At 40.5% G+C, this 23,006-nt stretch overlaps 1 protein-coding gene across 7 annotated transcripts in view; it reads right to left on the bottom strand.

Moving 5' to 3' along the window:
- FRY (FRY microtubule binding protein) overlaps nt 1-23,006 on the bottom strand; it is a 526,666-nt gene that overhangs the window by 115,948 nt on the left and 387,712 nt on the right. For all 7 annotated transcript variants that reach the window (XM_056561876.1, XM_056561877.1, XM_056561878.1 and 4 more), the window contains 11 exons: nt 22,657-22,846; nt 21,280-21,404; nt 18,227-18,284; nt 14,900-14,991; nt 14,636-14,808; nt 13,155-13,315; nt 10,632-10,742; nt 10,267-10,421; nt 3,756-3,855; nt 1,688-1,859; nt 184-440 (listed from right to left, as the gene is read on the bottom strand). In XM_056561876.1, the coding sequence (XP_056417851.1) occupies nt 184-440; nt 1,688-1,859; nt 3,756-3,855; nt 10,267-10,421; nt 10,632-10,742; nt 13,155-13,315; nt 14,636-14,808; nt 14,900-14,991; nt 18,227-18,284; nt 21,280-21,404; nt 22,657-22,846 (1,594 nt within the window). The remainder of the gene's footprint in view (nt 1-183; nt 441-1,687; nt 1,860-3,755; nt 3,856-10,266; nt 10,422-10,631; nt 10,743-13,154; nt 13,316-14,635; nt 14,809-14,899; nt 14,992-18,226; nt 18,285-21,279; nt 21,405-22,656; nt 22,847-23,006) is intronic.

The raw sequence follows: 23,006 nt of genomic DNA, 5'->3' as shown, positions 1-23,006 counted from the left end.
AACGACCGCTGGTGTAGGAGATCAGCTCTAGTTTTAGGCAAGATTCGGGCAGTGTATTACAGCCTTAACTGTTAGACAATATTAGTCATTATTATTAGCTGTAGCTCATGTCCTTCACCTCAGCTTTTATAAGCTGTACAGGTATGAGCAGGAGCCAGACACCATATCTGCTAAGATTGTTACCTTTGCTGTCATGTACATAAGATTATTAAGAACTAGGGAGGTGGCCTCAGGACATCCCCATCCATTTCCTTTGAGTCCAGAGGTGCTTATTGCTTCTCCGTCTTTATCAGTGATTTCTTCTTCTGGGGTACTGGGGCTGGAGTCTGGAAGGAGTAGTCTACTGTCCACCAGCTCAATATTATGTAGCCAAGGCAATAGGTAGGTGAGCATGATCTGGCGTCCATTAGGATGAGTAGTTGGGAAGCGCTGGCTCACTTCTGTTGGAGTCACCAAGTAAACACAACATAGTTATCAGAGGAACATTCATGTTACCGTGCAATCAGGTCTTTACTTTTATGTATAAGTTAATTACTATTGTGTTTAAGGGTCAGGTCAAATGTAACGGATCCGCATTGTATTTTACTCTGCGGATCCACCAGTGACCCGATCCTATAGTGTGCCTCTGCCCCAGACCCTTCCATAACTCCACCTTCCCGGGGCCGTGATGTCTGAGTACACGGCACGTGCGCGTGACGACTGCCTAGTCCCTGTGTGGCTTGCTGTAGCGGCGGATTGCTGCTGCAAGCAGAGCCCTGGGGGGGGGGGGGGGGGGGAGGGGGTTGGGGCGAGGGAGGGGGGGGGTTGTGGGGGTTGGGTATGGTGTGGCTTAGAAACAGCTGGAGGTGCACTATAGGGTCCAGTAAAATATGCTGTAAAATACGCTGCAAATCTGGAATACGTTACTTGTGACCCTACCCTTGTAAAGTGTGAAGGTTTCACTTCACCTACCACCATCACATGCCCCCTTCCCCTGAGAGGGTTTCTAAGACTGTGAGCTAATGAAAAGAGGTAATTTTTATAATAAATATAGGTGATAGAGGCTTAAAAATCACAGGATTACGTACTGAGTAACATATTTTTCTTTTTTTGCGGGATCTAACAGGCACGCTTTAAGTCAGAAAAGCAAACAGTACAAGATCTACATTCACAGTAAAAAATAACACACTTTTGTAGGAAATAAGCTGTACTATAGCCATACTTGTCCAGACTTGACTTATGCATTCAGGACTGCAGAGGGATTGAGCAAAGGATGTTTACAATGAATGTTATCCTCTATTCCAAGAACATCTATATAGCCCATATCATTTGTCTCTTATTATAAGGCAGTCAGAGCCGCCTTTACTGGAAGTCAAAGACATTCTAAACATTTACACAAAGAAATGACTCCCAGGCAAAGGCATGTATGCCAATAAAGTGGTGCTACAACATGCGGTGCCAGGGCATAGGTCCCAAACGCTCCAGTTTCACCTAGGCCACTATAAAGAGAAGTAAACATTTTAATAGGGAATCAGAATTCCCTAAAACATCAGCCCCCAGACTTTTTGTAGGTCAAACCCGATTTATATATACACTTCCGCTTTTGGCCAAGATACTATGTGTGAACATAGCCTGACATTATCCCGACTGCACACATACTGTATAGGTAGACTACTGCTAAATCAAAATGAAGTATTAAACACGATACCTGAAAACAAGGGCAGAGTCAGCTCAGGATACATCCGGGCCAGCTCGTTGGATAAGTGGATTAATGAAACGCTATACAAAGGTGGCAGAACGCCATGTGTCCCATACAGGATGCTGCCAGGCTTCTGCTCTGCTACTTTCTTAGAGTATACAAACAGCTTTCCTTCAAGGACCTAAAGGACAAACAAAAATAAAATGACATAAAAGCCATATACATGAAATCAGATGTATATCCAACTTTTTTTTTCATTTATCAGTTTTATTTCTAGTAAACAGTTTGCAGGGTACAAACACATATAGCACAGCAATAAGATAACAAAAATACACAGAGAGCAAACAGGAGCAATTTTCTGTCCAACTTTATCTATAGCCCATTCATGTAGCTTTAGGATTATCACCTTGGGAACAAGGGAGCCGTCACCATGCTACAGTATCCCTAATATGTTCAGTGTTTATACTTTTAATATCATTGGGACTATTATTTGGATTAAGGGGTCAATATGTAATGTTCTGTTAATATGGCCATTGTATCCACAGGAGAGAAGAGCTTCTGTGTTGGAATGGATCCCATTTACTTGTAATAGTTCCTTCAGATTTCTATTCTCTTTTTCACTGCTATGTTATTTGGGGATATTCTATCCTCCTGTTTCTACCAACAGTAGTCCAACGAAAGAAAAAAAAAAACACGTGTAAACCAGCGACAGGTTCATGGGCTTCTATGGTTCAATCATACAAATTAGGAGATACAGCTAACCCGTCTGGTCTGATCCATTTGGTCTGTACCACAAAATAAAGTTCCTTCTGGCATAGAAATGTGAGAGAACACACATTAAATTGAAGCATGCTAAATATCCATCTGCACAGTCACAGACAGGTCCAAGTGTCCATGCTGACCCCTGTCCAGTACTTAGGGCACCTACAATAGGCATAAGAGCATCAAAACTGGACTATGGAGCAATGAAAGATGGTGGCTGATTTGATGAAGCCTGTTTTTTAAGACCTTAGGTGGGTGGCCAGCTGCATGTGTGCATCTTACCTGGGGAACTATAGGGTGCACTAGAGGGTAAAAAAAAGCTGGAGGAGGCAGTGTAATGCTCTGGGCAATGTTCTCCTATGAAACCTTGGATCCAGGCATTCATGTGTATGTTGCATTTACACAGAACACCTTCTTAAACATTGCACAGACCATGTCCCCCCATTTCATGACTGTGGTATTACCTACTGGCTGTGACTTTGTTCAGAAGGATAATGACCCGGCCACTCTGCTACAATGATTTAGGAATGGTTTAAGGGCACATGACAAAGAGATCAAAATGTTGACTCTGCCTCCAAATTCTGCACATCTCAATCGGATCGAGTATCTGTGGGACATGCTGGAAAAACAAGACTAATCTATGGAAGCCGTAACTCACAACTTACAGGACTTAAAGGGTAACTCCACTCCTCATTGTTCGGAACATTTAGTTCTGAGCGCTGGGTGTGGGCTTCGGGGTTGCCCCGCCCCTTCATGATGCAATACCCCACCCCTCGGCAATCACACCCCCTCCCATAGACTTGCATTGAGGGGGCAGGGCGTTACATCATGAGGGGGGCGTGGCGACCCCCGAAGCTCACACCCAGCATTCGGAACATTTAGTTGGGGAGTGGAGTAGCCCTTTAAAGAATCTGCTGCTAATGTCTATTTAGAGAACACGAGGGATCTTAGACTCTGTGTTTTCTCTTCCACAACCTTACCATGACATATATATTTCTATATTAAGCCTGACCCCACTCCCATGTTTGGAACAACCAAGGCTTCATAGCAGGTACATAGTCTGCCTCTATGATATCTACGCCCTTGTCTTCTAATGATTCATAATGTTCAATATTGTATAAGAACATAAGGAAAATCTCCATGGGATAAAACCAAAAACATATAAGATGGTTTTCATTGTTCATGTGGTTTGATGACTGTCCGAGGTCTTTCTGACTGTCAGTGAGACATCTACTTGCCTATGGCTGTCTTATGACCATTTAAAAATGAAAGGAAAAGCATATGTTGACTCATGTTAGTGACTTTCTATACTTGCCTGCATTAGCTGCACTGATATTTCGTAGATTTCCCGACTAGTGTCAGAAGCCTTGAAAAGAACCAGGTTCAGCAAGGTCACAATGTCAAATGGATAATTCCTAAAGAACAGAAAAGTAAGATGGTAAATTTTGAATAAATACAAGATGAGACATTTTAATACAAATAGTAATTTGACTCGGCTGCCAAAACATAATAAATCATAGCACCTACGAGCCCATTATAAAAATAGTACATCTGCTGAGGCGCACTTTAGATTGTCCTTGGAAGAGGCACATTAATCTTCCGCCTCGCCATGTTCCCATAAAGCCTATATTTCAACTTTTATTTTCTAATGATAAAGCTGTTTTCAGTCTATAAATCTTGGACAGCAATTGACAAAAACAACAGCAAAAATCATAGGAATCCTTGAAATTTGGCATCAACACAAGATGTCAATTTGGACTTCTAGAAGGGAAATCTTCCAAACAGAAAACAGTCTTGGCTTTAATTCTGCGCTCGACCCAGAAACACGCAGAAAAATATTTTAGTAGATAAAAAAAAAAAAATACTATTTTGGCAACTAAGATTTTTTCAGCTATTCAGTAACATTTGCAGATAGCAACTAAGTCATATCACCTTGAGCGCTCGAAAAACATGCACAGCAAAGTATGCCTATTTATTCTATGGAGGAGAAAGAGATGTAGCCTCCAGACACTCCTAACAGTGGCTGATAAGAGCATGTCCACACTGCGGGTGTGCTCTGCTAAAGGAAGAATACTGCATGTTCTATGTTTTTTTTCCGCTCAACTCCTGTAAAATACCAGACACTTGATGGACTCCGTTAAAGTCAATGGGACCCGGGACCTGCTGTCAGTTGTTCATTGACCTGTTCTTGGTCTGTTCGGGACAAAAAAGAAAAAATCTAATGGAGCCTGAACGGGTCGGAGCACAACGGCAGTGTAAACCTAGCCTAACCTGGCAGAAGGCAGTAATGTGAAATCCTTTTTTTCCTTATTTGGTGACAAAAGATTATTACAAGGATAAACATTACCCCTCAACATTACCCTTTCGTGTATGGGTAGTCTAAAAACACAAGATGCAATGCTCAGAGTTGCTTATGACCTAATTGTTGGGTGGTCATATTGTCTTGGTCAGTCGTGGACTAGTAGAGGGTATCAGAGGATCTCCAGAACAATAACACGTGTTCGCCAAAAGTCACTATTTTGCCAAGACAATCTCGTAAACCGGCCCGTGCATGGTTTATGTAAAACCTTTTTTTAGAAAATGGTACCTGGACTATACAGATAGATTCAGAAATTCATCACATCATTTTGGACTTAAAACATTATTATAAAATGTAAATAGAATCAGTTTAAAGGAGTATTCCATCCCTAGACATCTTATCCCTATCCCGCCGCTGGGGAGCTGTGGGGTTTCTAGTTCTATCTCTCCTGCAGCATCCCCATTTCTCAGCTGCACAAAGCGAGGATCAAGGATTAGAGACTGATACTGAAATATGTTCTATTTTTCTAATCTGTTTCTATTTTCTGATTGTAAGTCTTTTTTTTTTTTTTTTTTACTTCTTTTTGTACATTGTTTTTTTTTACAACAGTTAGTAATCTGCTTTACGGCGGGACACATGGACCATAGAAAACAATAGATGGACCTGTCCCATTTACATGCATTGGAGACACTACTGGGCATTCTCTGTGACCTTATCAGAGGTCATTCTACAGGAAGGGGGATGCTGAGCTATTCTGTGAATGGTGGGGGATCCAGTGTTATCTGTATACTGATATCACCTTTTACTGTACGCCTGTCTATGCTTAGAAGAAAGTAATTAATGGAAAATGATTTGTACGTAACAGGAAGTCTCAGCTTAGTTTTAGACCTAGTGGCCAGGATGGAATATGGAAAAAAAAAACAAAAAATAAAATAAAAACCCTGATTTAAACAATAGGACATTTTCAGATGACAAATTCCTGTTAAAGATTATTCAGATTTAATTTACAATGAGCAAACTGTCCAGATTGTGACTAAATATGTTGCTGAATATTACGTTAAGTGAAAAAGAATAAAATCAGGGATACATATGGGCTTTTATGACCACCTTTACTCATTAATGTGTAGTCAACATCACTATTGTTTTTTGTTTTGTTTTTCTGAGATTTTTTATTTCAGTTTACTTTGCGGGAGACCTTGAACACCACATGTGAAAATAAAGTCAACAGTTTCTTTGTGGTTTGAACAAACCGCAGGGGAGTTATACGTCTGTACACAAAAATACTTTTTAGAAACAAGATTTTTAAGGTCTGCTATCTAACCTCATCCAAGTACCCCACCTTGTTAAGCAGTCATGCATTTTTTTGTATAATCTTACTTTTTTTATTATTCACTTAGGTATTTCGTAATGATCTAAACAATTATGGCAAATAAAGGGCATAACAAGATTTTTGTAGGGTTCTCTAAAGCTCATGGTCACATCATAAAATACTTCTACATAGAATCATAAGGGGACATTTATCATTGTAGTGTATGTGAAACATTTTTCTACACCTTTTTTTTGTGTGGTGTTAATGTGTACGAGCACCAGATGTATTAAATGGTCACAGAACATTTGATATATTTTGTGCAGGTCACATTTTCTGAAATTTCACTCCACTGCATAAGACTAACCTTAAAGGGTTACTCTGGCGTTACACATCTTAGGGGATAAGGTGTTAGATCGCATGGATCCCGCCGATGGGGACCCCCGTGATCTCTCCTACAGCACCCCTGTTTTTCAGCCCCACGCCCCCTCCCATACATAGACTTGCACTGAGGGGGCATGGGGCTGATATACCAACACAAAAAGTTTCAGGCCTTCGTTGACATTGAAGAGAAAGTTCACCTTTCAGCACGACCCAAAGCACACATCCAAATCCACAAAAGCATGGCTTAACCAGACGAAGATTAACGTATTGGAATGGATCAGCCAGAGAACGGTCACATAAAAGGTTAAAACGTTTTAACATGATTTGTCTTTATGTTATTTTTAACATCACAAGAACCTGGCATTTTAAAATGGTATGTAGACTTTTTATATCCACTGTATATCTATATTCTTAGCTCTGTATTTTGTGTTGTTGGCAGTGAAATCATAAGTCATAAGAATGGTGTACTGTATAGTGACTCCATGCTCCTGAAGCTACACCCTATTGAACAATTCCCCCCAACATGTTTTACTGATAAACATGTGGTGTCCTCAGGGGCTAATGGCATGTTTAGCTGTGATACATGTTTTAAGGGCACTCATGGTTGTTTTAATCTATACCAGTATGTTCAGTAAAGGACTCTGAGGAGGTCATTTTACACAAACACCATTTACGCAATAAAACTTCTCACGATGAACCAATTAAAATTATATTTATGACTATATAATGATATACCGCAGGACCCCTGCTGTGTTTTTAGTTTTTTTGCCTACAAATGATATAAATAAAGTTATGTTTTAGTAAATTAAGGCAAATGGTAAAATTAGGATATTATATACGGTACCTTTTTTTTTGTAATTGGCAAATAAGAATAGTAATATTTACCCTCCATTCATCAGGATCCAGATGATATCCTTCTACACCAATGCGCATGAGTGCATGATATATCCTCTATCCGTGAAAATATGTTCCCATGAAAATCCCTTTATGGAACAGACCCCAAATGGTAAGAATAAGTGAGCAGCTGTCAGATTGGGACAGTTCTTTTTGTGTAACATGAACCTTAGGTTCTGTATACCTCAGCACTGGAAGTCTCCTTTGCTAAATCCTTCATATTTGACAGAAGAAATACTGCACCGTACAGTGCAAAATGACAGGCACCACAATAGAACCCGAAGGGCCCCATTATGCTCGCTGGTGTTTACCATATTATGGATTCTTCACAATGGGAAGGAAATATTTTAGGGCATAAAACAAAGATAACCTGTGCTAACCAAAAATCTCGACACCTGTAGATTGGAACCAGTATGTGCAGCACATGGACCTATTGTGAGAACTATATTTCGGAGGCTCCTGAGATTACGTTATTTGTGCTTGCATGAGAATTTTTACGGCAAGGAATAATATTATTTGACCAGCATATTAATAGCTCTCCAAGCTGCCTTTTAGAAGCCGGTGATAAGGAGGAGTCAGCTGAGGCAGATTAAGCTTCCCTGTGACTCTCCGGAATGCTCAGTCACTGGGAAATCGAAATAATCAGGTTCCCAAATGGTAACCTGACCCTGTTCTAGAACAATCTGCCCGGCCTCATCAGCACATGCATAGATGGAAAGAAAAAAGAGGTCAAGTTGAAAAGGACATTTTTAAGTGCATTTTCTCTTCAGGAACAATAAGTCCTGTAAAGTTACCGATGCTTTGTGAATAGTAATTAGTTATATGGAGACACAAAACGTCTATCGAACACCATCCGCATACTACAGAGTCACATTTTATATGGGAAGCTTTGTGTTACTGGTTGGAATTTGAGTTGACAGGACAAAGTTAGTTTTTTTTAGTTTAAAACTATACTTTGCACTTTGACAACTTCTGACAGTCCCTAAAAGGACATAGGAAACATAGGAGACATAGGGAATATAAGTGGGTGCTGTTTCCACAAGGCTTTAAGGGGTACTCCGATGGATTATTTTTTTAAAATCATCTGGTGCCAGAATGTTTAACAGATTTGTAAATTATTTCTATTTTTAAATCTTAATCCTCCCAGAATTTATCAGCTGCTTTATACCACCATGGAAGTTCTTTTCTTTTAAAAAAAAGTTCTTTTCTTTTAAAAAAAAAAAAAATTTTCAGTCTTACCACAGAGCTCTCTGCTGACACCTCTGTCCATGTCAGGAACTTTTCAAAACAGGGGCAAAACCCCATAGCAAACCTCTCTTGTTCTGGACAGTTCCTGACGTGGACAGAGGTGTCAGCAGAGAGCACTGTGGTCAGACAGAAAAGATATTCAAAAAGCATACGGCAGCTGATAAGTACTGAAAGGATTAAGATTTTTAAATAGAAGTAATTTACAAATCTGTTTAACTTTCTGGAACCAGTTGATTTAAAAAAAAATTCCACGTAAGTACCCCTTTAATTTTCCCCTTCTTACCAACAAGTTACACCTTTGTCTATCTAACAGCGTCTAGGATGAGCCTTTGTCTGGTGTAGGATTACCCAATGTATTGTATACCTCCATAGCTATAAGGGATGCCAAAAATGTGCAATATATTTATTTTCACTGGAACCTGATCTATGGAACAGCACAAAGGTCTGTCCTATTCCTTTCAGCAAAACCCCCCCAAACAAATGGAAGTCAATATGACACTCTTTTTGACCTTCTTCAGGTGGTAGAGGGCTAAGATATGTCTGCTGTAAAGATCAGGGGAGTTTGGGATGTATATGGCACATGAACATTGAGAAAGACAATGACTGATTTGTTTGTCTTCTGGATACAATACCACATAAGACCCCATATTGGGGAAATCCTCAAGGAAAACAATACCCTCTGAGAGCTCCAAAATACCTATCATTATCCCAGCTGGTGCATATGGCTGGGAAAATCTATGAGATACAACTAGCAAATGCAGTGGACAGTTTCACTAACAACCACTTAAAGCAAAAAAGAAATATGGCAGCTATTGGCAGAATGACGTATGTCATAAGGCATGATTTAGATGGGCATAGATGGGGGCGGCATGTGGGTGACTTTTCACAGATAAGCTGCTAAAGTATACATTAAGCAGACGTAGCATTTAAACATCCAGTACTGATGCTGGTGCGAAATCCTGACAAACACTTTCAGTGTTACCTGTAGCAGCATCTACAGCAGTAAAATGTTATCAGCATTTCATGGGAAGAATGTGGAAGCTTAACCCTTTAATGATGCAACCTGTTTTGGCCTTAAAGGGAATCTGTCATCAGCATCACCCACACTGACATGTTTGTTCAGGCTTGTAATGCGAGTGACACTGATGACATTGGTCTTTACCATCTTGCGATTCGTGGCCCCGTTCTTCTGTTATGGCTGTTTTTCTTTTTTTGCAAATGAGCTGGCCTGGGGCATCCTCATAGTAAAAGCCCTCTGTATAAATATGGATATAACTCCCTTTGTAAAAGATCTCTCGCGAGGGGAGAGATTTCACTTACTGCCTCTTTTCGGCGAGTACTGTGCATTTGCCACCCTTGCCCAAAGGAGGTAGTAAGTAACCACTAGGCTCAAAACTAAGCTGAGGCTTTCTGATCTGTAAAATGATAAGGAGGAGGAAAGTGATCAGTACAGCATTACAGAGCAAGATAAAACCAGTGTATAGATAACAGAAGTACACACGATAGCTGAAGATCAGAGCTCAGCCTCCCCCTCCCCGTAGAATGACCTCTTTAAAGGACACAGAGCATACCCAACACCTTCCCATTCATGTGAATGGGAAAGGTCCTGTCCATTGTTGCCTTTGTTTTTTATTAGTTTTTTCTTATAAAAGTTTTTTTTAGTATAAATAAAATACATAATATCCACTGTAATACCTGTTTCCACAAACAGTTGCAATAGCCTTAAAACAGCCAGAAGCCAGCTGGTAGGATCCAGTGTAGCAGCGATCGATGGCCCAGTTAAAAAGATTAGTCTGGTCAGGATTAAGTTCCAGCAACAACACGACCACTTCACAGCCAAGCTGGTGAACCTAGGGACATGACGGCATGGAAACAGTCAGCATGTTATTTCAGCAACGGCACTGCAATGTATGACTAATGTATGACTATACAAAAGGAAATGACCTCAGACTTTTATATATTAATATATAGAGATAATAGTAAGGGGGGTTCTGGATATCAATTCTTACAATTATCTTTTGTATGGAGTACAACAGTATTTTGCCAGCATCAATACTTACCCTCATGTCCTGACAGGCCAGGATGTTGTCCAACCATTTGTAAAGATATCCATCTGGAGACAAGCCCACGTTGTCAAAAACTGGACCACAGCAAAGAACTGCGGACATGGCCTGGCCCGATACATAGAAACAAGACAAAGTCAGCTTGTATTAGACTAGTAAACTGGATACCAACTTATGGGACTTTGGGAGGGAATTTATTAATGTTGCTATGCCAGTTTTCTGTGGGGAACAGGGTGTCATGTTTTGGCATTTTCTATGAAAGTGGGTGGATGTAATGGGAGGACACGACCTCCCATAGCCTGACATTTTCCCTAATTTGTGCCAATAATTGCATCAATCTATACCAGCTGGTAGCTGGCGTAGATTTCAATGAGTGGCACATGAACAGTCGAAGGCCTGTGCCTCTTAATACATTTGGAACACCTTACACCAGAGTATTTTTTTTTTCTATAATAAAATGCTGGTCCCTGTTTATTATTATAACTTATTATTCAATTTGTAAAAAGGAATATCAATATAACCCTGTTTAGAGATTAACCCTCAAATTAAAAACCATAGGCCGACATTTATCATTGTCTTTAGACAGTTTTTTTGTGTCTACAAAAGGCACAAAAAGGAGCAAGCAGGGTTTATTTGTGCCTTTTTTGCGCCTTTTTGTTTACACATTTCTGCTGATTTTGAGTTGCAATCCACTGATTTTGAGTTGCAATCCACTGATTTTGAGTTGCAATCCACTGATGCCCATGATATAGAAGGGATTTATGAACTGCGCCTTTTTGTAAAAAGGCGCAAAAAAGGCGCAAAGTCACTGAAAAGTCTCTAAAACTACACCAGCCCAGACCTGGCATAGCTTTTTGGTGTATGTGAAGAGAGAAATTTCAGAAAATTTCACAAAATTTATCAAATTCTCTGTGAACATTTATTAAATTTGGTGATCCTACACATTACCAGCACACAAAAAAGGTGAAAAAAATGCTTCACTTACACATACAATGATAAATGTGGGCCATAGACTTCTATGGGATTCCGCGCTCCCATTCACACTTCTGAATCTTTGGAAAATCCCAAGTCTAAGTGCTTTAGTTTGAGGCCGAATTCCGCAAGCAAAAATTCTGCCGTGTGAATAGACCCATAGGCCGGCATTTATCTTTGTAGGTGTAAGTGAAGCATTTTTCTACACCTTTTTTTTGTGTACGGATAATGTGTAGGAACACCAAATTTACTAAATGTCGCAGAGCATTTGATAAATTTTGTGCAGGTCACATTTTCTGAAATTTCTCTCTTCACATACACCAAAAAGCTAAGCTAAGTCTGGGCTGGTGTAGTTTTAGAGACTTTTCAGTGGCTTTGTGCCTTTTTTGTGCCTTTTCACAAAAAGGTGCAGTTCCTAAAACCGTCCATATCATGTCTATTGCCAAAATCAGTGGATTGCAACTCAAAATCAGCAGAAATGTGTAAACCAAAAGGCAAAAAATAGGCGCAAATAAACCCTGCTTGCAGCTTTTTTGCGCCTTTTCTCGAAACAAAAAACAGTCTAAAGATAATGATAAATGTCGGCCATAGTGTGTCAGCAGTTTTGTCCATAAAAGCATCCTTCCATTGGGTAAAATGTTTACTATATAAATAAAGAAATATTGGAATTTCAGATGATATATTCCCACCCACCATAGAACTGTGTGTGTTGTCTTTATTGGCTTGGCGCCCCCCCCCCCAAAGGTACTAACATCTGAAAAGCTTACAGACAATTAGGTGAAATCCCTTGTTTTGGGGAATGGCTACAGACATCACTCAAGAACACAAGGGAGGGTTTACTGCTGACAGTTCAGGACACTGCTAGTTTAGGAATACAGTTTTTGGACACTTGGCCCGATAACATAAAGGTGATTAAAACTTTTCTTGGTTATGCCACTATTAAAAAAAGAAAAAAAAATCCTGATAATACATTATAAACAGTTGTACCGAATGACAGACTTCACACTTAAACAACAGTATCAAGAAACTTAAAGGGGAACTCCAGGGAAAAACTATTTTTTTTAAAGTCAACTGGTGCCAGAAAGTTAAACAGATTTGTGAATTACTTCTATTAAAAAATCTTAATCCTTCCTGTACTTATTAGCTGCTGAACACTACAGTGGAAATTCTTTTCCATTTGAAACACAGAGCTGTCTGCTGACATCACGAGCACAGTGCTCTCTGCTGACATCTCTGTCCATTTTGGGAATTGTCCAGAGTAAAAGGAAATCCCCATAGCAAACATATGCTGTTCTGGACAGTTCCTAAAATGGACAGAGATGTCAGCAGAGAGCACTGTGCTCGTGATGTCAGCAGAAAGCTCTGTGTTTCAAAAAGAAAATAATTTCCGCTGTAGTATTCAGCAGCTAATAAGTACAGGAAGAATTACGATTTTTTTAATAGAAGTAATTTACAAATCTGTTTAACTTTCTGGCACCAGTTGGTTTAAAAAAAAAGTTTTTCACCAGAGATAGTAACGATATAAAAAGGATGCAGTGTCCAGTTCACCTTTAGCGCACAGTATTGGTATCTTGTGATCTGATGATTGCGATCGCTGTAGCGGTCCAGAGGAGTGAACATAATGCTGAAGGGCCCGGCCCACTGGCTGAACAGAATAAAGAGATGGTGCCGCAAACTTTGCTGCGGGAACAAAAATCTCCGGTGGTGAACTATAAAAAAAACAAAAGTGAACCAATTATTATTATTATTACAATTTATTTCTTTTTTCTAATCTTCTGTTATTTTGTGCACAACTTTGCAGTGTTGGGGACTGACTGTTAGAAACATTGGGCCTCATTTACTAAGAGTGTCGGGTTTTTATTAGTGTGAAATGTTGTTTCTGACTTGTAGGATTCCTTTCTATTTACTATGGGGATTTACAGATTTACAAGTCGGGAGCATTTTCTGACCAGCTTTTTCCAGCCATTTATTCACAGGATTTTCTGTAAATTCAATAGTAAATAGGTCGGGCTGTGAAACCACGCCCCTTTTGGGCAAATCACCCCCCCTTTGCAACAGACCACACTCCTTTTTTGGCCTTTCACAATGCAATGTCGGGTTTGTCGGATTTACCTACCGCACACTGGCGCAGACACTATGCGCCAAAATAACCAAACAAAAAGTAGTCGGTTTTAGCTTTGTAAATGAGGGCCAATGTGTCTGTCCCTATGTAAGAGTTTCCAATCAGCCAAAGGCTGTCCGGGCATGCTGGGAGTTGTAGTTTTGCAACAGCTGGAGTCACATTGGTTGGGAAACACTGCCTTATGTTATGCTGCAAGGGCAGCATAACATCGGTGCACGGTTTCCTTTAAAGGGGTTATCCAGGAAAAATTTTTTTTTAGAAATCAACTGGCTCATGAAAGTTAAACAGATTTGTAGATTACTTCTATTAAAAAATCTTAATTCTTTCAGTACTTATGAGCTGCTGAAGTTGAGTTTTTATTTTCTGTCTACGTGCTCTCTGATGACACCTGTCTCGGGAACTGTCCAGAGCCGAAGCAAATCCCCATTTGCAAACCTCTTCTGCAATTCCTGAGACAAGCAGAGATGTCAGCAGAGAACACTGTTGCCAGACAGCAGCTGATAAGCAGCTGATAATTATTTGAAGAATTAAGATTTTTTAATAGAAGTAATTTACAAATCTGTTTAAAAATATATTTTTTTCCTGGAATACCCCTTTAAGATGTAAGGGACTTATAGAAGGGTCACAGCAATATCAGACTACACAGGGTTTATCTGTAGTCTGTTACCATAGTGACACATAGCTCTGTATAGCAGTTGTAGACACAAAACAATACTATATTATTTGAACAGTTATTTTATTTTTATTTTAAATGCACAGGAACAAATTTCGCTTCAAATTACATATTTCTGAATTGAGAAAAAGCTTATCCCAAACAATGGAACCCATTAAACCCAAAAGGATAATTCATTGTAGAACAGAATGAAGTCAACCATGAATAACATCACCCTCCAAGCCACAGCCATACCTGGCACACACTGGATCAGATTGGCGATCATGGCACTGAAGTGAGCTCGAATGTCTTTAAGAATCTCCACCTCCTTGTCATTTTCAGCTTCCAGAAGCATCCGAGTAAGGTCCACATACTCCAAAAACAATGCCCCAAGAGCTAAGGTGTCTCTTTCTAAGGCACCATTAGTGCTTTAATAAACAAGAAAAACACATTAAAGAAAACACTGTATGCAGAGGGAAAGGCTTCCTATAGATTTAGGATAAAGATGCTATCACATACTTGTCACTTATAACACCAGCGTCCGCCAGTAATTCAAATATCCGTAACAGCTGTAACCTCAGCAGGTCCCGCCGCTCTCTCCGCTTCTTGTTCTACCAGGCAAATGAGAATTGGTCAAATCTTCATATAGCCAAAACAATCGAGTGTACTGGGTTATGTAACTACATTGTTCTACCTGTTGGATAACACAGGGGAAGGGAAATCACTGTTCTCGTACTCAGTGGTTTGAAATTTAGAGAGGACGTTCCACTGACAACACAACTTTAGTCAGACAAGTGTCCCATCTAGATATTGATGTAAAAGAGTGCTGTTGGGATTTGGGTTGGCTACAACACAAACTCTATGGGGGAGATTTATCAAAACCTGTGGAGAGGAAAAGTTGCTGAGTGGCCCATTGCAACCAATCAGATCGCTTCTTTCATTTTTGAAAAGGCCTCAGCAAAATGTAAGAAGTGATCTGATTGGTTGCTATGGGCAACTCAGCAGCTTTTCCTCTGCACAGGTTTTGATAAATCTCCCCCAATATTGTTCAAGCACCATTTTTCCAGCTTGAATTGCTGTTTATAGAGCAGTGTCACCCTAATCTGACACTGGTAAAAGGTTTTTCTCTGACCATTTTTTATTTTTTATTTTTATATTGATGGTCTATCCTCAGGATAGGCTTTCGATATCTGTTCAGTGGTTGATTGAGACCCGGCGCCTCCACCGATCAAGTTGCTTGCCAGAGCCGTGGTGCCTACATATAAAATAAGGGCCCATTCAGACTAGGTTTTTTTTCCGAGCAGAATTCTTCTTGGAAATACGGAGCGGCAGCCTCCAGTTGCTCTCACACGGCAGTATTTCCATGGTGGACAATCAACTGTGGAAATTCCTGGGTGCCCGATTATGTGGTGTGAATGAGCCCTAAAAAGAGACAGCAGCAGACAGCTCTGTAAATTGTGTAGTAGTCGTGCTGGGTTACTGCAGTAACTAGGCACAGCCACCACACACTGTACTAAGCTGCCTGCCTATGGCTCCATCTACTATATATACAGGTGTCGCAGCTTTGGGAAACAGCTGATTGGAGGGAGTGCTGCATGTGGGACCCCCCCCACTAATCAGATATGACTTATTCTGAGGTAAGACCACAATTAAAGGGGTACTCAGCATTTGGAACAAACTGTTCCGAATGCTGGAGCCAGGAGCTTGTGATTTCATAGCCCTGTCCCCTCAATGCAAATTCCCCATAGACTTGCATTGAAAGGGTGGGGCGTGACATCATGAGAGGGCGGGGCTATGACATCATGAGCTCCCAGCGCCGGCTCCAGTGTTCGGAACAGTTTGCTCCAAACGCTGAGCAGCGGAGTACCCCTTTAATGGCCTAGAAATCCATTTTTAACTGTGTAGTCCTAGTATAGTAGTGTGCAAAAAGGTTAAACCTAGACCAGTGTATTCCAAACTGTGTGTCTCCAGCAGTTGCAAAACTACAGGGTGGGCCATTTATATGGATACACCTTAATAAAATGGGAATGGTTGGTGATATTAACGTCCTGTTTGTGGCACATTAGTATATGTGAGGGGGGGGGGAAACTTTTCAAGATGGGTGGTGACCATGGCGGCCATTTTGAAGTCGGCCATTTTGAATCCAACTTTTATTTTTTCAAGAGGAAGAGGGTCATGTGACACATCAAACTTATTGGGAATTTCACAAGAAAAACTTGGTTGGTTTCACAAGAAAAACGTGCTTAGTTTTAACGTAACTTTATTCTTTCATGAGTTATTTACAAGTTTCTGACCACTTATAAAATGTGTTCAATGTGCTGCCCATTGTGTTGGATTGTCAATGCAACCCTCTTCTCCCACTCTTCACACACTGATAGCAACACCGCAGGAGAAATGCTAGCACAGGCTTCCAGTATCTGCAGTTTCAGGTGCTGCACATCTCGTATCTTCACAGCATAGACAATTGCCTTCAGATGTCCCCAAAGATAAAAGCCTTAGGGGGTCAGATCGGGAGACCCACTAACCCACATTGGATAGATCCCTCCAAGACTGTTGGAACACAAAAATTGATGGTATGGTGTGGTATATGGGGTACAAAGATAGTGGGGCCGTTCTTCATCAATGGAAACCTCAAGGCCACTGGATATGTGGAATTGCTACATGATGATGTGTTTCCCTCTTTATGCACTGAAGCTGGCACGTTCCCTGAGTTTTTCCTAGCACAGGCTTCCTGTACCCGTAGTTTCAGGTGCAGCACATCTCGTATCTTCACAGCATAGACAATTGTTTTTTGATGACCCCAGATTGGGAGACTTTGGGGGCCATTGAACTGGCCCATGACGACCAATCCACTTTCCAGGAAACTGTTCATCTAGGAATGCTCGGACCTGACACCCATAATGTGGTGGTCACCATCTTGCTGGAAAAACTCAGGGAACGTGCCAGCTTCAGTGCATAAAGAGGGAAACACATCATCATGTAGTAATTTCGCATAACCAGTGGCTTTGAGGTTTCCATTGATGAAGAATGGCCCCACTATCTTTGTACCCCATATACCACACCATACCATCAATTTTTGTGTTCCAACAGTCTTGGAGGGATCTATCCAATGTTGGTTAGTGGGTCTCCCGATCTGGACCCCTTAGACTTTTATCTTTGGGGTCATCTGAAGGCAATTGTCTATGCTGTGAAGATACGAGATGTGCAGCACCTGAAACTACGGATACTGGAAGCCTGTGCTAGCATTTCTCCTTGTCAGAAACTTGTGCTTGGTTTTAACGTAACTTTATTCTTTCATGAGTTATTTACATCATTGTTTTTCTTGTGAAATTCCCAATAAGTTTGATGTGTCACATGACCCTCTTCCTATTGAAAAAACAAAAGTTGGATTCAAAATGGCCGACTTCAAAATGGCCGTCATGGTCACCACCCATCTTGAAAAGTTTCCCCCCTCGCATATACTAATGTGCCACAAACAGGAAGTTAATATCACCAACCATTCCCATTTTATTAAGGTCTATCCATATAAATGGCCCCCCCCTGTAGAACTCCCAGCCGTTGGCTGTCCGGGCATGCTGGGAGTTGTAGTTTTGCAACAGCTGTAGCCACACAGTTCAGAAAACACTCATCTAGACTGTACATGAAACACATCCTCAGCAAACATAGATAGGATATACTATTGGATATACAGTTGAGAAGTAGGTAGTAGGTATTTCAGCTTCCTGGACCGTTCCAAGGGAAAAAAAAACTAGAAGTGACTGCAGTCAAACCTAATCTATGTCTTCTATACATTTGCTTCTATACTAAAATAATACTAAGCTACGTGTGTCTCGACTCTTGACTAACCTCTGGTCTCCGTTCCAAGGCTTCTTTCATTAGAGGGTGAAGTTCTTCCACAAGTTCCCTGGAAAACATTTTTACCAAACATAGAACAGGCAATTACTTATATAAACCAGTTTCTTAATTCTACTTTAAAGGGGTACTCCGGTGGAAAACTTTTTAAAATCAACTGGTGCCAGAAAGTTAAACAGATTTGTAAATGACTTCTATTAAAAAATCTTAATCCTTCCAGTACTTATTAGCTGCTGAATACTACAGAGGAAATTATTTTCTTTTTGGAACACAGAGCTCTCTGCTGACATCATGACCACAGTGCTCTCTGCTGACATCTCTGTCCATTTTAGGAACTGTCCAGAGCAGCATATGTTTTCTATGGGGATTTTCTCCTGCTGGCCAGTTCTTAAAATGGACAGAGGTGTCAGTAGAGAGCACTGTGGTCATGATGTCAGCAGAGAGCTCTGTGTTCCAAAAAGAAAATCATTTCCTCTGTAGTATTCAGCAACTGATAAGTACTATAAGGATTACGATTTTTTAATAGAAGTAATTTACAAATCTGTTTAACTTTCTGGCACCAGTTAAAAAAATAAATAAAAAAAGTTTTCCACCGGAGTACCCCTTTAAGGTTAGGGTCACATGTACTGTATTGTGCTTCTGCATATTTTCCTACCCATTGAAGTCACTGGCCATGATTTATTAAGAGTGTTGTGTAATTTTCTTTGTGGATTTTATTTCCCAACAGATATTTTTCCACTGTATTTACTAAGGTTTCCTTAGTAAAACCTTAGTAAATATGTTTTTTTTTTTTGTGAAAAGTCCAGGGACACACCCCCTTTTGGTAGCCATGCCCCTTTTTTTTTTCTCAGTAAAATGGAAAGTTGTCAGTTTTTTTCAATTCTGGCACAGACAGAATTTCTGGCACACAACCCGACAAAACATGTTGGGTTTACAAGAGTAAATGAGGGCCCATGTGTAGCAAAATCAGCTGCATATTTTGCTACCCGCTGACTTCAATGGATAGGAAAATACACAGCAGCAAATATGCAGCAATATACGGCAGGCATTAAAGGAGTTCTCCAACTGAAATCTTTTAACCCCCGCTGTGCCCGGGCTGTAAAACTATACATAATAAACTTTCACTTACCTGCCTACGATCGCCCGTTGTTCCGATATCGCCGCCCGTGCTCCGGTCCCTATCAGCTTCCTCTTCCTGCGGGTCGGTGACTTCACTCTGCGCTCAGCCTATCAGCGGCCGCGACGGGACATTGCTGCGGCCGCTGATAGGCTGAGCGCAGAGTGAAGTCACCGACCCGCAGGAAGTGGAAGAGACCGGGACCGGAAAACGGGACGGCGATATCGGAACAACGGGGGATCGTAGGCAGGTAAGTGAAAGTTTATTATGTATAGTTTTACAGCCCGGGCACAGCGGGGGTTAAAAGTTTTAGCTTAGAGAACTCCTTTAAACATAAAAAAAATGTAAAAGGTGAGTAAAAAAATGGTGGCTTCCTTCTAAATATGATGCCACGCCTGTCCACAGGCTGTATGTGGTATTACAGCTGAGCCTTAGTGAAGATGCACTGTAATACCAGACACAAACCATGAACAGGGGAAGGGGGACCCAATTTCAGGAAAAAAGCTTCCATAATTTTTTAATGCTACAAAACAAAGACATTGAAAATATCTTCTGTCGAAGCTTTGTGTATGTCAACAATGTATTTATTTAACTGGACGGACTGTGATTATTATTGGGCTTGGATATAAAAAAAAAAAAAATTATTGGCTGTGCAATATCCCAATCAAAAAGCTTAGGCTGATGATAAAAAAATAGCCAAAAATCGCAACACTTTGCAGAAAGAAACACAAACAACAACACAAATGACAAGTTTAGGCCCGATAAAGTGGGCATGGTCAGAAGATTTTCTCAAAACACTACAGGTAATTGAAAAAACAAAAAAAACTAATGCAGTTTTTGTTTCACAAACCTTAAAATGGTGAGAAAAAAAATCTAACAAAATTGTGTAGGTAGGGAACTACTGTGTTTTTTGTTTTTTTAATTATAATTTTTCTATTAATGGTTAGCCTAAACACTTTTTAATGGGTGCACCACAATTTTTAAGAAACGTGCACCAAATGAGTAAGTCTGGTGAAAAAAAGCTGAGTCATTAAAAATCCAAATAGGGGAAAAACAACATACACAGTAAACCTGTGTATTAAAAAAAAAAAAAAAAAAAAAAAACATATTTCGCATATTTATTTCATCAGCATGGAATCTGACGACAGTATTACCAAAGTCCAATAATGCATAAAACTAAAGTATTTGCACCAAGTCCCTGACTTTATGAACTAATGGAATGTCATGCATACATGGGGACATTTATAAATGTTCGTTTATGTATTCTTTTTTTTAGTAATTTTTTCCTTACTTTTTTTTTGCTTATGTGCGACGTATTTATCAACTGGTTTCAGCCTGTTGATAATTTTCTTTCACTTAAGCAATTTTTCCTTTTTTACTTTGGTAGTAGCTTTTTCTGCTCCATGTTTGAGCTGGAGTAAATTTAGTCAATTTTTAACCTTGTTGTGAGCAAGTTTGAATTTTCTTGCTTTTCTTGTTCTTCATACAAATTGTCGCACGAAAACACACGTAGTTGCAGTTGCGACAATTTTGCGACAATTATAGTAAAGAAAACCTGACTAAACCCGTTGATAAATGTCCATCATTGAATACAATAATATGTGCTATATATATAGCAGTGGTCTCCAACCTGCGGACCTCCAGATGTTGCAAAACTACAACTCCCAGCATGCCCGGACAGCCAAAGGCTGTCCGGGCATGCTGGGAGTTGTAGTTTTGCAACATCTGGAGGTCCGCAGGTTGAAGACCACTGATATATAGAGGCAGCATATGCCGTAAACAATACCGACACCTCTATAGTATAGAGTGATGGATATTTACGTGCCTATATACTGGCTCCATTCATCCAGCTCTCATCTACCTGCAGACTATTGGTAAATCATATTCTGTAGTCCAAATATACTGTAAAGAGCCCAAACATCTAACATACCTGAAGACCAATGCATTTGTTCTCCCAAAACCCAGCACAAGGGACTCTGTGATCTCTATACTCTCCAGTCTCATAAGAGGAACCAGTTGTTTGAGGAGGACACTAATAGAAGGGGTTCCAATGATCTAGGAAAGGAAAGAAAAACCTTTAGAATTCCATGTTCAGTAATGTTATCGGCGGAGATTTATCAAAACCTGTGCAGAGGAAGAGTGGTGCAGTTGCCCATAGCAACCAATCAGATTGCTTCTTTCATTTTCCACAGGCCTCTGTCCTCGGTGTACAGAGCCCCGCTTGTCCTCAGTGTACAGAGCCCAACTTGTCCTCAGTGTACAGAGCCCAGCTTTTCCTCAGTGTACAGAGCCCTGCTTGGCCTCAGTGTACAGAGCCCTGCTTGTCCTCAGTGTACAGAGCCCTGCTTGTTCTCAGTGTACATAGCCCTGCTTGTCCTCAGTGTACAGAGCCCAGCTTTTCCTCAGTGTACAGAGCCCTGCCTGTCCTCAGTGTACAGAGCCCTGCTTGTCCTCAGTGTACAGAGCCCCGCTTGTCCTCAGTGTACAGAGCCCTGCTTGGCCTCAGTGTACAGAGCCCTGCTTGTCCTCAGTGTACAGAGCCCTGCTTGTCCTCAGTGTACATAGCCCTGCTTGTCCTTAGTGCATAGAACCCTGCTTGTCCACCCACACATGTGCTGGTTGCTGCATCTAAAACAGGACAGTGTCACTGCCCAAAAATCCCAATCCAACTGACTTTAATGGAAGAGGAGGAACACACTATGGAGACGTGACATGTGACTTCTTTTGAGCATGGTTCAGCGCTGAAGCTTCCCTTAAAGTCAACGGAAGCTTCAATGCTTAGCACCCCCCTCCTTGTGGTACCTGTGGCTCAGAGAGGAGCCATGGTTGTTCAAACAGGCGTGTTTAGTACTGTTGCTAACGTCAGGGTGCCAGATGCCTACAGAGGTTTTGTAACGTTCATGTCTCATCAGGTATGAGCTGAATTGATGGCACAAGAGGATTTACACAATGTTGGGTAGGTGGCTTTAATGTTATGGTTTATCAGTGTGATGCCCAACTGGTAACATCATGTGTTAGCTGTGTGTCCCTGTCCCCAGGAAAAGGCAGCTTCATGGGGTGCAATGCCATCTCCTAGTCTAATACTTTATCCTTTTCACTGGATCATTCATTATGATTGACCTAAGAAGTCACCACCAGAACATTGAAAGATGATAGTCTGCTGCTGGAAGACTGTGAAACTCATCAATGGTTTAGTCCTTTACTTTACCCTTCATTGCCTCTAGTGATTGAAATACTATAAAAGGAAGCTAAAGGTCAGGCTCCTATTAATAATGTGCAAGGGAATCGCATGTTTTTTGCACCCTACCTTATTATCATAGCTGACCGAGCCATCAGGAGTTGTCGCCATGATCTCTGGTGTAGATGCCCGTAAGTGACCAGGACTCATAATACTTGGTCTGGCCACTCCAAAACAAAGAATAAGATAGTTTCTCCATAGGGTAACATAGTTGTCCCCACTGCTGGCCATACTGGTTTTCTTTGCATTAATTGGGCTACTGTAAGAAGAAAATAAGAATATAGATTTAGAGATTCAGAATACACATAGTTTTGTAATTTCACACATTATATTTACTTAAAAAAAGTTAAAAGAAGAGTTTTTCCTTTTTAAAACTTAAACAAATTTACAAATCACTTCTATTTAAAAATCGTAATACT

This window comes from Hyla sarda, chromosome 2, assembly GCF_029499605.1.
Source record: "Hyla sarda isolate aHylSar1 chromosome 2, aHylSar1.hap1, whole genome shotgun sequence".
In the NCBI taxonomy this organism is placed as follows: domain Eukaryota; kingdom Metazoa; phylum Chordata; class Amphibia; order Anura; family Hylidae; genus Hyla; species Hyla sarda.
The sequence above is the reverse complement of the archived record's forward strand: the minus strand, read 5'-3'. Positions and strand labels throughout refer to the sequence as shown.